General features: G+C 34.3%; 2 protein-coding genes across 2 annotated transcripts; both read left to right on the top strand.

The window, feature by feature from the left end:
* The first annotated feature begins 10,103 nt into the window (after positions 1–10,103).
* On the top strand, positions 10,104–10,742 carry LOC103851986. The gene has a single exon (XM_009128864.2). It carries the CDS (start codon positions 10,348–10,350, stop codon positions 10,537–10,539), a length of 192 nt encoding a protein of 63 aa, XP_009127112.1. The 5' UTR covers positions 10,104–10,347; the 3' UTR covers positions 10,540–10,742.
* A 262-nt stretch (positions 10,743–11,004) lies between these two features.
* On the top strand, positions 11,005–14,649 carry LOC103851985 (flavone 3'-O-methyltransferase 1). Its single transcript, XM_009128862.3, has 4 exons — positions 11,005–13,051; positions 13,613–13,926; positions 14,019–14,083; positions 14,208–14,649. Exons 1-4 carry the CDS (start codon positions 12,654–12,656, stop codon positions 14,514–14,516), a joined length of 1,086 nt encoding a protein of 361 aa, XP_009127110.1. The 5' UTR covers positions 11,005–12,653; the 3' UTR covers positions 14,517–14,649.
* The last annotated feature ends 3,874 nt before the right edge of the window (positions 14,650–18,523 follow it).

The raw sequence follows: 18,523 nt of genomic DNA, 5'->3' as shown, positions 1-18,523 counted from the left end.
ACATATCATAAATAGTAGTATAATTTTTGATATTTTCCTTTGCGTATAATTTGTATGGAATTTTGATTTGTATATCAATCATAGTTACTAATTGTTTTTTGTATATATATGGTACTGGTTGCTTAGCCAATGAAAAGTCCTTACTGGAATACTTATATGTCTATTGATTATTGTTAATTAGTCAATTAATCACTGTAACTATCAGATGAGCCGATTTATTAGAGGAACTCTTGGTAGTATTAAACTATTACAGAGGGCCGTATATGTATATGATTAGCAATTTTCGACTTTGGACGTTGAATATATGGAACTGACCTAAATATTTTGTTTAAGGTAGGATGGTTCTCTAAAATGAATTATTTTTAAGCTTTTGTGCTAAGCATAGCGCTATCGATTTAATTACTTAGTAATAGCTAAATTTACTATATACATAATATTTAATTTAATTTTAATTTGTTTAATATTAAACAATAATTGTACACATTAACAAATAGTATTTTGGAACTTTCTTGTTAAGTTTGGAAGAAATTTAACTAGTTCTGTTACTGTATTAGTTTAGAGTGTTTTTCTTTAAAATATGCAAGTTGAAGATGACACAAAGTTCCAAAAATAAAATAATATTAAACCATCGTAATATTGATCTTTATTTGTCCCAGTGTTGAACGATGGTTTGTCAGACTGAACATTTATAGTATAATAATCGATTATATAAGTTTTAAATTTCAAATAAATCACGCATACCTACGAGTTGACCCCAATAAATTCTAAGTCAAAAGCTTTTTGGATTAATTTTATCAAAAGCATATATAAATGCCTTTTCTTTAAACATACAATATTGTATGAAAGTTTGAATTTGAGAAACATTATAATAAATAAAATTACCAGTTTATATATTTTGGTATGAGATACGTAATTCATTGTGTTTACGGCGGTATAAATATTAATAAAATTATAGTAAATTTTAAATATTATTATTATTACCATAATTTCGATTTAATTTATTATCTATAGTATAAAATAGGAAGATTATAAAATGGGAAGATTAGTTTCTTCTCCACTAATTAGAGAAATCTGATATTGCTTAAGATAACAAAATAACTGCTGATAAAAGAAAGAGATTTTTTTTGTAATTAATATTACTCCTTCCGTTTTTAATATAATTCGTTTTAAAATTGTGCACATAGATTAAAAAATCATTATTTTTTTATATTTTCTAAACAAAAACATCATTAGCTATTTACCTAACTACAAATCAACCAATAATAAAATAAAATATATATTATTATTGGTTATATAACATTAAATGTTAATAAATTTTACATAAAAAAATCGAAAACGTCTTATAATTTGGAACATAATTTTTTTTTTAAAACGACGTATATTAAAAAAACGGGAGTACTACATAGGCAGCAGAAAAGGCGAGGCAATTAAGTATCCAATTTTATAAAGGGTAAGGTAGGGAAGAAGGATCCATGCATATCTAATTGATAATGGCCCCCCTTACGCAGGGGATTCTAAAGATCTCTAATATCTTATTTTAGCAATTTTGTAATTTCAAAGTCTACTCTTTGCTTTTCTGCACAAGACCAACTCAAAATAAACTCACATTCTGTAGAAGTTACTATTTACAAACCTTAGATATTTATATAGCTTCAATTTCAATTTTCAACCATGTCCTAAGTTTAACATATTTAACAATTTTATACTCTTTCTGTTTTAAAAAATTCTATGTCTAAAAAAAAAATCATTTCAAAAAAAAAAATATATATATATATATATATAATACATAAGTTAAATGTAAATTGTAAACTTCGAAAAACACAATCATGTTTACTAAAATTTATTGGTTAAAAATTATGAAAAATAGTTTATTGCATACAATTAAAATCTGATATGTTGTGTGAAAATCATAACACATACAATTTTCTGATTGAGAGAAACTATTACGTAATAGTGGTATTCTAATTGATTTTCTTTTGCTATTAACAAGAATTAATGATTCATCTCTATAGATTTTCACGTTTTTAGATATGACAGCACGAAGTTGATTAGGTACCATATTACTATGGTCAACCGGAAGAAACATTTTTAACGGTTCTACCTTTTTTGACAAACAGTTCTAGGTAACATATCTATTCTCTAGGGATCCACTAAACGAAAAATGAATTAGCCATTTTGGAGTAGTTTTTTTTCTTTCTGAAATTTGGACACGTTTTCAGATTTGATAAGAGAAAATTAAGGTTCACACTTGAGAAGCCTCGATTCTGAAATAAATTCTTAAACTTTTTTTTGTGCAGACCGAATATTTCATTCAAATTAAACTGGAGCCTAGGAATAAACTTAAACCTAATACTTAAATGAAGAAGCAAGAAGGTAGATATCTCGTAAAATTCTAAATTATTTATTTACAAAAGTCTGCGAATATTAAGTTATTTCATTCACACTTCCAAATTTCGGTTCACTGAATATCTATTTAGTAAACATGATAAATCGGATGATGTAACATTATATCAACATGTGAAAGTGGAAAGTTATATACACACACCATTAAGTAAGCCACTAACTATTCATTGAATCCCCGGAGATTAGTCGGTTAGATATCGGTCAGTCGGATATTCCGGATCAACAAAAAAAACTACTCTTCGATATCATCTCCAATAAGATATTGACACAAAGTATTTAATGTTCATATACAACTACAAAAGGACACATCGTCAATTTTAATCATACCGATCACTGATCTTGAATTCCAATGTAGTTTCTAAGTTAAAATATCACACATGTAAATATATATACACCACTTCTTTGCCCCTCCAAATTATATTTATATACTAACTCTTCTCCCCAATTATGGTGTTATATACTTGGTTTGTTGTCAATCTATTGATACGCATATATAGCCATTATAAATACATGAATGTTTTGCTATAATTTAAGAATTTTTTTTTTCAGCACAATATATTTGCATCAAATGCAAGAGTGGCGGTCTTAAATTTCAATTTGGTGAACCAAGTAGAGATAGTCTAATAGTAAGAAATTTGGCACACAGTGTAAACAATGTGGTAACCAAGGCCGGTTTAGGTCACAAGTCACTCAAGCCGTCGATTAGGACATCCAATATGAAAATAACTTTTATTAGAATTTTCATACTCAATCCATTATTTCTTATATCTAATCATAATTTATATAAAAATAAGAGTAATATTCATAGTTCTTAGTATTTTTATGATTTATATATAAAAATTATTAATTAAAAATATTATCGAATTATTATTATTTTAAAGCCTGTAAACTTTATAATAATTGAGAATCTTAGTAAAAATATATTTTAAAAATGCTAAACAACGAGAAAATATATAAATTCATTATTTATTTTTTAATATATTATATTTTTATTCTTGTAATATTCTTTATCATTATTATTTTAATATTATGACTTACTATTTTAATATTTATGTAAAATAAAATAAAATCAACCAAAGATTTTCAATTTGTAATGAAAATAAAAAAAATACTCTTCTTTATATATTTAACTTGATAGTATATATTTTTTTAAAAACTGTGTTTTATATTTATATGAAATTATATAAAAATTATGAGGAAAATGCATATTTAAAAAAAAAAATAGAGTAGATCCGCATTGGTGATAATCAGGCTTTTCTATAACACTACGTATGTTCCTAACCGGTAATGATAAGCTGATAAGAATTTGTTTAAGAAAAAAAACATAAGTTGTGAAGGTTTATTTACAAACGTAGAACAAGAAAGGTATTTATATTTTTCAGAGCGCTGCTGTTAAATTTTCTTTGTGGTGACACATTTAATAATAAGAATAAATTCTCTTTTTGTTTCAAAATAAATTAATCTATTTTTTTTTCAGAGATCACAACAAAGAGCGTACCCGGTTATATGAATATAAAGTGATTCATGCTAGTCCCAGATAAGACAATATGAATTATTGGTATGCATGTACTATGTGCAGTACTATGGAAATATTAATAGATAATGTTTTATATAGATCCACATAATTGAAAAACAACAAATTCTGATGAATCCAGCTATTCGCGTCTGGCAAACCAAGGAAAAGAAAGTAAGAAAGAAAGAAAGAAAAATCCAGAAATGTACGTATAGAATAGGATTCTTTTATAGGCCTGGCCGGGGTGTCTCAAGTCAGAAGCATATACTAATTTTAAGGAGGTCGACCAATTGATTGAGAGATAAGCTCGGTTGCTTAATGTAAGTGAAATAAGGTGTAAAGTGTTGATCTTATTAACGTACAAAGACAAGTATATATACACGAGAGATTTCCTATACACATCTAGATAATGACTAAGTCATAGTTATCTTTATCTCTAAACTCTATATGTTTATCTCTATACCCCCCTCTCAAGTTGGAAGTGTAAGATTATGAATTTCCAACTTGGATAGTAGATAACGAAATGTAGTAGAAGGCAAAGGTTTGGTGAGGATGTCCGCAGGCTGCTCCTTAGTAGAAATATGCTCTGTAGTGATCAACTTAGCCTTAACCGCATCCCGAACAGCATGACAGTCAGATTCAACGTGTTTTGTACGTTCATGGAAGACAGGATTGGAAGCAATGTGAATGGCTGCCTTACTGTCACAAAACAACCTCATTGGGCTATCGTGCTTGAGGTCGAACGAGACAAGAAGCTTCTTAATCCACTTGAGTTCTTTCAGTGCATAAGACATAGAGCGATATTCAGCTTCAGCTGAAGATATGGAGACTGTGTCCTGTTTCTTTGTTTTCCACGATATAGGACAGGAGCCAAGAAGAACAATGTATGCACTCAAAGATCGACGAGTAAGAGGACAAGCATTCCAGTCAGAGTCACAGTAAGCAGTCACGGTGAGGTCAGAGTCAGAGCGAAGGAGAATGCCTTGATCAGGTGATCCTTTAAGATATCGAACTGTTTGAAGAGCTGCGTCCCAATGAACTTGGAGAGGAGATTGCATGAACTGGGAAAGAATGTGAACAGCGTAGCCAAGGTCCGGCCGAGTAAATGAGAGGTAGATAAGTCTCCCTACTAAACGTCTGTAAGCCTCGGGTTTCGCAAAGTTAGGGCATACTTGCAGAGCAAGTTTATGATTGAGGGCAATGGGAACAGGTGAAGGTTTAGCACCAAGCAAGCCAGTTTCTGCGACGATATCCAGGACATACTTGCGTTGAGAGATAAAAATTCCTTCGTTACTGCGAGCAACCTCGATACCAAGAAAATATTTAAGCTTGCCCAAGTCTTTCATGTGGAAACACTCACTTAAGTAGTTCTTAAAACGCTGCAGAACAGAGAGATCATTGCTGGCTATGATAAAATCGTCAATGTATACTAGAATATGTAGACTCGTAGAGCCTTTAACAAACGAGAAGTGAGTGTAGTCGGCATTGCTCTGTGTGAAGCCATATTTGAGTAATGCCGTAGTAAGCTTAGAAAACCAGCAACGAGGAGATTGTTTGAGACCATAAATAGATTTCCGTAGCTTACAAACTTTAGTAGGATCAGGGTCTTCAAACCCAGGTGGAAACTTCATATAGACTTCTTCTGCAAGATCTCCATGTAAGAATGCGTTGTGGACATCCATTTGATGAACTTCCCACTTCTTGGCAGCCGCGATTTGGAGAAGCATACGAATAGTTGTAGGTTTAGCGACAGGAGCAAACGTTTCTGTATAATCAAGGCCCTCTTTTTGTCTGTTGCCGCACGCGACAACACGAGACTTATGGCGAACCACGTTGCCATTAGAGTCATATTTGTACTTGTAGATCCATTGACAGGCGATCGGCTTCTTTCCTGGAGGTAGGGAAACAACATCCCTAGTGTGTTGTTCCTCGAGGGCATTATATTCGTCAGACATAGAATCATTCCACACGTCGTCAAGAGAAGCTTCTTTGTAGCTTCGTGGTTCGACGTTGGACGTTATAGCCGCAAGAAAAGCCGTATGTCCTGCGGAGAAGTTAGCTCGAGAGAGATAAACAGAAATGGGATAGGGTGTACCTGAGACCGTGATCGTAGGACCAGAGAGGAAGCCGATGTGTCGAGAGAGGGGGGTGCAGGAGAACGAGTAAAGTTGACGACGTAGTCTTTGAGTAGAACCGAAGGTTTGGAGACGCGTTGTCCACGTCCAAGAAGTTCAGGAAGGCCTGGAGATGATGTAGCAGGGGGGTAGAGACGGAGTGTGAGCGGTAGGGTAGGGGAGAGTGGCTGAGGTCATGGGAGAGTGGGAGAGGACGGTGGAGAAATAGTATCTATATTAGAAGGAGGTAATGAAGATGACGTAGGTAGAGCTGTAAGAGATGTCGGAGCCGTTGTAGGGGAAGAGGATGAGGGAGCAGGTGTAGTAGGAAGTGCTGGAGAAACAGTAGGTGGTGGTATATCCCAGTCGTTGACAACTGGATCAGGTAATGGTATAGTGGCTGGTGGAATGTCAGTATCAAGTGTACAGCCAGGGAACTGATCTTCAACGAAGATGACATCCCTACTGGAGAAGAATGTATTAGCGTCTATGTCATACAAGCGCCAAGCCTTTTTCCCATAAGGATAGCCAACAAAGAGGCACCTGCGACTCCTATGTCCGATCTTGTCTTTAGTTCGATCTCGCCGATGAGCATAAGCCAAACACCCAAAGGTTCGGAGAGAATCATATGAAGGATCCGATCCAAAGAGTAAACTGTAAGGTGTCTTTCCTTGTAGTAGCGGTGTTGGAGTGCGATTTATCAAGTACGCGGCAGTGAGAATGCTTTCACCCCAGAACATTACCGGAAGATTCGCTTGGAACAAAAGAGCTCGTGCAACATTGAGAATGTGATGATGCTTGCGCTCCACGAGACCGTTTTGTTGAGGTGTGTCAACGCAAGAGGTTTGATGCAGAATTCCTTGTTGTTTGAGGAACGAAGTAAGTACCATGAACTCGGAACCATTGTCCGAACGAATTGTCTTTACTGTCTTGCCAAACTGTTTGTTCGACATAGTGCATAAGTTTTTGATCAAGCCAGAGACCTCAGACTTTTCCAACATCAAATAAGTCCAAACAGCGCGAGAGTAATCATCCACAATTGTTAAGAAATAAATTGCGCCGCAGGAGGCAGGAGTGCGATAGGGACCCCATACATCAACATGAATCAAAGAAAACGGTTCCAAAGCTTTATTACTACTCTCATGAAAGACAGAACGAGTTTGTTTGGAACGAAAACAAATATCACACGAATGTGTGTCATCTAAAACAACTTTAGTATCAGAAAATGCTGGTAATGTAGAAAGCACTTTAGTAGACGGATGTCCAAGTCGACGATGCCATAAAACAGTAGGTGATATGTTGTTCCTGCGTGTTTGATTTGATCGTGCAACTGTGACTCCTTTGTAGTAGTAAACCCCCTCTCTCTCTTCACCGGCTCCAATCAGGATCCTCGTAAAACGGTCCTGAGTAAACATAAAGTGTCAGTAAAGATCGCAATGCATCCAGTTTGTTTAAGAAGTCGAGCCACCGAGATCAGAGTGCAATTAAAGTTCGGAACAAATAACACATTGATGAGGAAATAATCCTTGCTCAACGTTAGTGTGCCAATCATTGTGGCCTGAGAAGCTGTGCCGTCCGGAAAGGTGACTGGAGAAGGAGTAATCGGAATGACGTCGTGTAGTAAAGACAGGTCTCCTGTCATATGGTGGGAAGCACCGGTATCTAAAATAACATCAGAAGTATGGATTTTACCAGAGATGCGATCGACTGAGAGCTGACTTTGTTGATTTTGAAGTAAGTTGATCAAAGCCGTAATTTGATCTGACGTAGAAGAAGCAGATATTGCCGCTGATGCAGAGGTAGGTGTAGAACGACCGCGGCCACGTCCACCAGAATTGGAGAGACGACCTCCACGGCCTCTGTTGCTTGGACCCGAAGTGCCTCGCGAAGCAGAGCGTTGTTGTTGTTGTTCGAGAAACCATTCCGGGTATCCATGTAAGAGGAAGCATTCAGATGCTTCATGTCCGGTGCGCTTGCAATGCGTACAAGAACGATTAGCATCGCGATTGCGATATGTAGTTGCAGCAACAGAGGAAGGTAGAGCTAGGGAAGAAGACTCTGTTTTAACAGAGAAACCAACTGCATCTTGTTTGATTTCATCAGACCGCATGTTGGTGAGATGTTGCTCAGCTCTTATGACGCGAGAGTAGACTATGTTGAGGTCTGGCAAAGGATCTTCGTCGATAATGAGGGACCGAATAGAACCAAAACAAACTCCATCCAGTCCAAACAAAAACTTGTGAACCTTAGCATCCTCGCGCTCCTTCTCAAGCTCAGTAGACGCAGCACACGTGCATGGTGTAGTAGTCTTGAATGTTTGTTGCTCTTCCCAAAGTTTAGAAAGTCGTCCGTAGTACTCCAGGACAGACTGGCCGTTTTGCTTACAATTAGTAATCTCATCTTCGACAAGATGTTTACGGACACTGTTCTTGACAGAGAAGCGTTGCTTGAGTGACTCCCACAGTTTGGAGGCGTCGGCAACATGAGATACGGTAGAGCGAACTTTTGGATCAATGGAGGTGCGAATCCACCCAACGATCATAGAATTAGTAGACATCCATCGCGCAAGATCAGGATTAGTCGTCGGTTTTTGTATAGTACCGTTGATGAAGCCTATCTTTTGCTTGGCTTGAAGAGAATTCCATATCTTAACTGCCCATTCAGAATAATTGTTCCCTTTAAGTAACACAGGAGTAATAAGGGATCCTGGATTATCTGATGGATGTAAGTAGTAAGGATCAGAGGATCTCTCTGCAGAAGAAGAGACCGTAGTAGAAGAAGAAGTAGTAGAAGAATTTGGCGAAGTCGCCATTAGAACAAGTAGTAAGGTAAGCGGAAGATAAGAATGAGAGAACCGAAAAAAAATTTAGGTCAAAGATCGATTCTGCTCTGATACCATGAAATAAGGTGTAAAGTGTTGATCTTATTAACGTACAAAGACAAGTATATATACACGAGAGATTTCCTATACACATCTAGATAATGACTAAGTCATAGTTATCTTTATCTCTAAACTCTATATGTTTATCTCTATAGTAAGTTGTTAAATATTCACGTCGTCTAACTACATATATCGATAATCTGAAAATATATTTCAAATTTGGAATATTTATCCTCTTTCCGAGCATGCCGTACCATCCAACCATACCCGCGTAATTTATAGAATAGGATTTTACTTTTCATTTGCTCTTTGAATTTTGTTTAGGTTTGTAACTTCTGTGATCGATTCTTACGATAATGTCTATCTTTTAAAGTTTGTTTCCTAATAATGTAATGTGATGGATAGTTTTAGTTTTGACAAATCTATTAAATAACCATTTTTAATTTTTTTTCACAAAAATAACATTCAATGAAAAAAATGACCAAAATATTTTTTTTTTTGAAAATTTCCATATATATATATATAACTTATTTTGGTCACTTTTTTTTAGAGAACTGTTTTTGTGAAAATAAATTAAAAATGGATATTCAAAAGAATTTCTCTTTTAGTTTCTATTTCATTTTTTACAACAATTTGTATTTCAATTTAAGAAACAGAAAATGGCATATATAATGCATTAGCAGCTAGTATATGTCTATATTTAATATTTAATATATTGCATAAAGAATAAGATGAAATAGTAATTTTATATATTAATTGTTAATATATATTAAAATTTAATAATTTACGGTAATATTAGTATAAAATTAATATTTATATCTAGTTTAATAATTTAAATAAAGTTAATATTTAGGTACATATATTAATCCGTATAAAGTACATACTCTTACTTGGTATATATATATATATATATATATATTACGAGAAAAAAGTATATATATATATAGACATATATATTACGAGAAAAAAGTATATTTATTAAGCAAAAATTGAATTTCGATGATAAAAGAATCAAATCAATTATAGGACCAATAATTTTTTTGGTACAGGTATAACTTTAAAATGATTAATTTCCTCCTCTGTATGGTGCCAAACAAAACCTCTGTTAAACAACTAGTCCCATTTGACAAAAAAAAATAGCCCCATTATAAAATTCCAACTTGATTTGGTTTTACATGTAAAGTTCAGTGTGCGTGAGAAGCGGGTGATTTAAAAAGAGAGAAAAAAACAAAACTAAAAAACTAAATTAATAATAATATTATTATTATTAATAATATCTCTCTCTCTCTGACTGTACTGAAAGTGAAAAAATCGTCGCCTATAAAATCACAAACAAGTTCTCTCATCTTCTTCACTACTCAAATCTTTCTTCGCATATCAAGAAAGAAAAAAAAAAGAACAAAACAACTCGAAGAGTCTCCAGATCCAAAGAAAAGATGATCTCAGTGGTGATTATTACTGAGCTACTAGTGGAGTACACGACGGCTCTCGCTAAACTCACCGCCGGTATTCTCCCACGGCGTACCGGCGATAGAAACGCCTTAAGGATCCGCGGTTTCCTCATTCCTGCTCCTTCCTCAACATCTTCGACCATTCCTGATTTCTCTTCTCATCTCGTCGACTTCTGATGATTTCTACTCGATGAGAAGTGGCTGAGGATTTTTACAGAGTGTTCTCCTAGTCTTCTCTCTCTCTCCCTCTCTTGGTTTTGAATCGTATAGAGCTTTTGTGGATCCGTATCTAATTTTATATATAGAGATGACTTTTGTTACTCGTGATCTGTGATAATACTAACTATGTTTATGGTAATGAAGAAGATCTTCCATTCATTTTTTCTTTGTTCAATACTAGTTCTCACTAACTTCGATGTTATTAACTCATTGCGCACATTTCCTCAGTAAATTGTTTAAAATATGAAACATTTCTCAACTTATTATTCCCTCGGTTTCACATCAAATGTCGTTTTTGAGAATTTTTTTCGTTACAAAATAAGTGTTGTTTTTGATTTTCAATGCAAAATTTATTAATTTTATGTAAAATTTATTTTTTTATTGGTTGAAATATGGTTAGGTGTATAGATAATAGTGTTTTTATAGAAAAAATATTAAATTAATTATTTCTTTAATCCGTATGCCGAAATCTAAAACGACACTTATAATGAAACAAGAATCCCATGAAACAAAGGGAGTAGTAAACATAGCCTGGTATCAATGAAGTATACAAGTTGATAAATTACGGAGTAAATAAAAAGTGTATTGGTTGAAAAAGAAAATTCTGACGTTCAACGACTTGAACATTATAATCGACAGATGTGTAATATACGCCATCTTCTATACAGACAGAGCCATGTGTTAGTAAGATAATAATAATAATAATAATATCTACACTAATTCCAAAGCTATAAAACAAAATAATACAATTGTGAAGAAATATATGTTCACTGAATCAAATGTTCAGATGAAGAAGCGGTTGAACATAAAAAAAGTTAACTGAATCAAATGAGACTAAGCTACCGTAATGCAAATGTTGATTCACGTTAGTATATGATATGATTCGCAATTCATTTATAAAATCCCGTTACAGTTCTACATTCATTTTACCACGTACTCAAGCAAAGCCGATCTGTTGAAGAGCATTGATTTTTTGCTTTTCTTCGCTATATACTGTTGTGCTTGTGTCTTAATACTTCTCTCAAAGCCGTCTATGGACCGAATAAGGTTACAGCTCGTTTGTGTTCGAGAGGGTTAGTTGGGCCGAGACAGGAGGTTATTGGGCCATCGTCTTCTTCCCCTTTAAGATTATTTTATTGGTTTCTCGTTCTATCTTAACGTCGTTGTTAATTGTGTGTACTCATTACTTATTCCCCTTTCTGATCGTTTATTGCAATATTGCATCACCATACAAGTTTATTTTTTCGAATAACATTCTCTCCTCAAATGTATAAGGATAATAATTATAACAATTTCAATTTTAAAATATAACTTTATGTACATTCTTATCTAGTTAATTATAAAGGAGAAGAATAAACTGAAAATCATATTGATTTGACCCAAAAAAAAAGAGATGAGAAAAACTGGAAGATAAGTGGCTGAAGTTTTTCAGCTATATTTAGCTTTCTTAATTCATAAGCTAATCCGTTTACATCTATCTACACATAGTCGAACCGTATTTGGTATTAATTCGCTATAAACCTGGTAACTGATTTTACTAGTAATATACACTTTGTAAGTCTCGGAATTTATTTTCGTTCATAAAACCAATGAACAAATTTAAACGAGCTTTGGGAAAACCATACAAGTATGTATGTTCTGTTCGTATATGCGAATAGCAAATGTACCGAATCATAAGTTGTGATTTTCATGTCTAGCAACCCACAGAATGGATGTACAACTCATTTCTAGTTTCCATTTATTTTACGTTGTGGGTGCCAAATGTAATAGATTACATCTATATAATGATATATCCTTTATTGATATAATATAATGAATGGTTCGTGAATCTTTTGATAGTGACATATCACTGAACACGGTAGTGGGTAGGACTTCATAGTCTCATCAGTCACTTGTCTACCAGTCTGCATCCCAAGATTCACCAGCACAACATTCTCTCCTTAACTCCACCATTCACACTTCCCCTGTCTCCTATAAATAAACCTCTTAACGTTCTACTTCTCATCCATCAAACAAATCCTCTCAAACCAGAGAAAAGAAAAATTAAAGCATTCTAAGAATCTTCAAGAAAAATGGCGGATACACAGATAACTCCACAACAAGTAACCAACGACGACGAACAACTGGCTCTCTTCGCCATGCAGCTAGCCAGCGCCTCCGTTCTTCCGATGGTTTTAAAAACGGCGTTAGACCTTGATCTTCTCGAGACCATGGCCAAGAAGTCTTCTCCGATGTCTCCGATTGAGATTGCTTCTCAACTTCGTATCGAAAACCCCAACGCTCCGGTCATGCTCGACCGTATTCTCCGTCTTCTTTCGTCTTACTCCATCCTCATCTGCTCCGGCGGATACGGTGTCGAGAGAACTTACGAGCTTGGTCCGGTTTGCAAGTATTTGACCAAGAACGATGACGGTGTCTCGATTGCTGCTCTTTGTCACATGAATCAAGATGAGGTTCTTATGAAAAGCTGGTAAGTATTTTGATATTATCAAAATTATTATCATATGATTTCAAAACAGCTTGTGCCAAACCAAGTTAGAAAATCTATTCTTTATTATCGATAATGTTGTTTCATAAGCTATGCTTCCTGGTTACCATATGCAATTAATTGTTGAAAGGAAAGCCGTAAAGGTTAGAGAGTTAGCCACGAAGCTAGTGATCAAAAAGACAATCAAGTAATCAACCATAAACAGACACATTGATGATGTAGTTTTGACACTTATTCTATACCTTCTGTCCACTAAATAAATTATATTTATATACCTTTTTTTTTTTTCTAAAGTGGTTTGGTTATACGAGTTCCATAGTTGATTTTTCTTTTGTTTGTTACTGTGCCAAAATCATACAATCTAAAGAATAATATTCAAAAAGAAATATTTTAGTTGAGGTAGAGAAAATTAAACAATATTTTCTGGATGTTACCAGAAAAAAACTATTATATGATTTCATTAGATCTTGTGCTAAGCTAGCTAAACCTAGTTAGAAAAAAAAACTATTCTTTATAATTGATAATGTTGTTTACTTGTTTCAGGTACCATTTGAAAGATGCAATTCGTAATGATGGGATTCCATTTAACAAGGCTCATGAAGAAATGACCTCTTTCGATTACCACGAGACGGACCATAAGTTCAACATGGTCTTCAACAATGGAATGTCTAATCATTCAACCATCACCATGAAAAAGATTCTCGAGACCTATAAGGGTTTTGAGGGATTGACGTCTTTGGTTGATGTTGGTGGTGGCATTGGTGCTACTCTCAAAGTGATTCTCTCTAAATACCCTAACCTTAAGGGCATCAACTTTGATCTCCTTCATGTCATCAAAAATGCTACTCCCCATGATGGTATAGTACATTTTCCTACACTTTACACACAAAAATCTCTTTTTCATTTACATATGTTTTAGAGGTTGCATTAACTGTTAAATTTACCACAGGTATCCAACACGTTGAAGGAGATATGTTTAAAAGTGTTCCTGAAGGTGATGCAATTTTCATGAAGGTATGTAATTAGTAGTTACCAAAACTCCTATACCGAAAACTCACTCTTTGATATTGTAAATAATTCATCAATAGGAAATGGATCTCAAAACATTTTCCTTCGATTTGTCTCATTGCTGTAACAGTGGATATGCCACGATTGGAGCGACAACAAATGCGTGCAACTCTTGCAGAACTGCTACAAGGCGCTTCCAGAGAATGGAATAGTGATATTAGCAGAGTGTCTACTTCCAGAGACAATAGACACAACAAGCCTCTTGACCAAACAAGTTTTCCATGTCGATTGCATTATGCTGGCTCACAATCCTGGAGGTAAAGAACGGACCGAGAAAGAGTTCGAGGAATTAGCTAATGCATCAGGCTTCAAAGGCATCAAAGTAGTTTGCAACGCTTTCGGGGTTTACATTATCGAGTTGCTCAAGAAGATCGACTAAAGTGTTTAATTATGGTTTACTAGCTAAGAGACTCATGTAGAGTTTCATTTATCTGGCTAATTAATATAACTATCTTATTTGTGTGGAAACTAATTATGTGTTTGAAGAAAAATAAAATAAAGTTTGAATCGAAGTCAATAATCTTATCTAGATACACTGATAAAATCAATCAACATTCAAACTCCATCGACGTGGACTATGTTAGTTCATCGACCAAACTAGTTTCACTGAATCTTGAACTCAAACTTCTGTTACTACTAGACTCTTCTAGCTTTCCTTCTCGTGTCAGGTTATATATATATATATACTTAAATTCACCATTTCTTCTCGTCAAGAAAAAAAACATCTCTAGTTTCACAAAAGATTATAAGTGATTTGATCAAAGCAGCAAAAACAATTCAAGGATGATGATGTCGAGATTTAGCTCTGCGAGAACTCCGATGAAAAGAATAAGAAGAAGATGACCCAACTAATAATGATAGATCCAGACCTCCACGGTGTTCGAAACTATTCTTCCTTGTTGATTGATCATTAACAAAATAAAGATTACTACTATTTATTATTGATAACTTGTGAAAAAATGTTTCTTTTGTCTCAAGATTAACGAAGCAGTTTATACTAATTCTACAAACTTATCTCTGGAATGATCTAATATTGAAAATTGTGGCAAATAAATTTGAAGGCAAAATATATTTATTTTTCTAAAAGTGGCCAGAATTAGGCCATGTTAATTGTTTTCAGTAATGTTGAAATCCCTTTTTATAAGCTACACTTTTTGCGCTGTCTGTGTTATTTTCCTTTGTAGTCAAATGTTCGTTTTCTGACGTTTTATGATGCACTTAAACATTTATAAAACAAAGTCTAACCAAGTAAAAGATTGATTGTTTAAACTAAAAACTAGATCAAGTTACAGTTCAATCCCAACTAAAAGATCGATTGTGTTCAGCCACCAAACCAACCAATAACAATCTAACCAAGTAAAAGATTGTGTTTACTATTCTGGCCATTTGACTTCATGAAGTATTTCCTTGTGCCAAACTCATTCCAATGCCTTATCCATATTCATCTTATCCATTAGAACTTAGACCGCTTACCAAAATCGTCTTGGCTCTAATGTTCTTTATCGGCCATCCTGCGACCATTTTCGTGGCAATACATCAAACATTATCTCTTCAGTCATTCTTTAGCCTCGTCCATGTCCTTATTTTTATTGAGGATTATTACATTCTCCCTCTCTTAATAGTATTAATCCTTGAATTCGAAAAGGAGACATTTATCCTTACCATCATAATATGTCACATCTTCAACTTTACAACTTCATTTTCTTCTTCTTGCTCCAATAATACTATCATTTTCTTTGCATTTCGCCTTACGGTTTCCTTGCCATAGGCTATTATGCGAGTTCATGTTTATCTTTCTCATATTCCCATTATTTCATCAAATGAGCACATTTTGGTTGATATATGAACGTTTTTTATCCTTCTTGAGTCAATGTTTTCTTCAAAATCCCAGCCGGAAAATTTTAGCGCTACTCTAATTCACCCAGTGAATCATATTCGACTTTTGTTTTTTCGCCATCCACATAATACCTTGGCATTACTTATTGTCTCCCCGTCTCAATATTTGCACTGTGTTTCAATAATAATCTCTTGTAATTAGGTCTTCATTTGTCCATCATACTTCTTTGCATCGACACAAGTGACTCCTCGGATTAAGGTTTCCATCTTTAATCTATATAACAGTTTTTTTTAAAGCCATCTTCCTCAGAATTTCTTGTAACTTATGAAGATCACATCCTCTTGGCTTACTTAAAATCCGTTGTATTCCAGCTGTCCTCATCCACTACTAATCTTATCCTGACATGGATAGATGAAACATATTTCTATCTCTCTTTGGCCAAGTCTCAGTTTTTCTCCTCCTTAAACTATGTCTCCAACGTTTTCAGCTGGTTCTCAGCCGTCTTGAAACATTCATCTTCTTCATCTCTTATTTTCCTTCACTTTTCTTCTAACCTTTGACATTTTTTACTTCCTTTTTCCTTTCTGTTTAACGTTACTCTTTGTTGTTTCCTCCAATGTTGCTAACGTCTCCGGTGCTGCTTTTTTCATCCTGCTGCCCCTTAGGTCAAGAGGTGGCGTCATCGCCCTTGGCCTTAGGGACAGCAACGATGAAATAATTTTATTTATAAAAGATTGTCACTTTTTATAATATTTTTATTTACTAAATTCACGATTTAGTAAATTATGTTTTTAAAATGTGACAATCTTTTATAATAAAATAATTTTGCTTTCACAAAATTTTAGTTTTTTATTAATTTTTATTTCTTATATTCTTTTAATCTGGTTAAAATACATACTTTATCGGATATTTATACATCAAATTTGTTGACAGTGTTAGAAAAAATTGAATTATACCAGACGGAACGAAGCAGATCAAGAAAAATCTTTTTTAAAGAAAACTTGGAAATCCAATCATTGTCCAGTCCTAAAACTAAATGTTAGCTCGATTATCCTGGTTTAATAAAAATCGTCATAATATATTGTATCCATGTACAAGCTACAAGTCAACGAGTGAAATTGTTTTATTACAACCACAATATTTTTTCGGAAAATAAATATTATCTAGTAGTACAATTTTGTTTCGCCCACCGGTTAAAATCGGTTTGTTCAGTTACATTTTATTTTTATTTTTACTTCCTACACTTACTTTTATGGGCCTTTGCCAGTAGATCGTTCAACATGATTTTCGACAAAATTAAGTCTCTGGTAGTCAGAGTAAAAAGGGAAATAGATGCAAATAGAAGAGCGAGCAAACCAACTTGGAAGATTATTTATCTCGAAACGCTCAGATTTTACGCTATGAGTCTTTATGTCATAAAGTCTGACCCAATCAAAACCACCCAACATTACGATGTCATTATCACGGAGGAACCATACAGGTGTAACGAATTTATCTTCTTCCACTATAGTCTTCTCTTCTTTCATTCTCACCCATGATTTTCCAAAAGTGCTATCCAGGACCCAAGTCCCTTTTACATAACCTTTCGGTTTCCAAACAACTATGCCTAGCTTACCTCCTTGATTTGCTAAAAGTTGAAGACTATAGTAGTTTGGTAAATCACTTGGAAGTGGGTGGAGAGACCATGTTTCGGTTTTCATGCAAAATCGAATCACATTCTTTCCTGACGACGCTAACCAATTCAAGAACTGATTATTCCTTACCGGTACGCTTGAAAGTATAAATTTTCCCCCTTGTGGTTGTTTAAAATCGTCTAATCGTTTCCACACAAAGGAATCAGAATCAAAAACCTCGCAAATGACTGTGAATATTTTTGATTGCTTTGAGATCTTGACGATTTTATACCTTAAGGGGTTTGTCCTAATCACCATCAATCCGGATACAATTGTTTTAAAATCACATTCAATGGTAGAGTATCCAGTTTCTGGGGTTGGTATAGTCTGGTACTCTCTTGTGGTTAGTTTACAAACAACGTACGGAGTTTTTTTTAAGTATCCAGAAGCAACACAAAGAAAAATCCCGTGGCTTGCGTCACAAGCTTCAATCTTAACCCTCTCTATGGGGAGAAAATCAAGCGAGACTTCTCCATCTCCGGTGAGGACGAAACTGGAATTAAAAGTTGAATAGTAACCTTCGTATTGGAGAAAAACTCCGAAGATAGAATTGGTTCTGGAGTGATTAAGGTTGATAAACCAAGATTCAGACATGCGTTTGTAGTAATCCGTGTTTAAGAATTTGAATTTTTCTATTGATGAAGCTGGACAGTAAGAAAGAATTTCTAATACCATGTCTTGGGTCAAAGCTGGATAACTCATCTTGATGTTGGAGTAGTAAGGGAGAGGAGAACCATCGACCTTTTATATATTGAAACTGTTTTACTTGCATGTTTAGGATTTTAAACAAAAAAGGAATCTGCTTAGGATTCCATAACAAATACGTCTTTAAAATTTACTACTGGTTGACACATCATCTTTTTCTAAGGAAAAAAA

This window comes from Brassica rapa, chromosome A02 (genome assembly GCF_000309985.2).
Source record: "Brassica rapa cultivar Chiifu-401-42 chromosome A02, CAAS_Brap_v3.01, whole genome shotgun sequence".
NCBI lineage: Eukaryota > Viridiplantae > Streptophyta > Magnoliopsida > Brassicales > Brassicaceae > Brassica > Brassica rapa.
Note: the sequence above shows the minus strand (reverse complement) of the source record. Positions and strands in the feature narration are given on the sequence as shown.

Bases quoted from the DNA above. Each gene is read 5' to 3' on its own strand.
- LOC103851986 (XM_009128864.2), top strand. From the start codon at position 10,348: ATGATCTCAGTGGTGATTATTACTGAGCTACTAGTGGAGTACACGACG.
- LOC103851985 (XM_009128862.3), top strand. From the start codon at position 12,654: ATGGCGGATACACAGATAACTCCACAACAAGTAACCAACGACGACGAA. The intron at 13,052-13,612 runs GTAAGTATTTTG...TACTTGTTTCAG, and splicing joins GAGGTTCTTATGAAAAGCTG to GTACCATTTGAAAGATGCAA. The intron at 13,927-14,018 runs GTATAGTACATT...AATTTACCACAG, and splicing joins AAATGCTACTCCCCATGATG to GTATCCAACACGTTGAAGGA.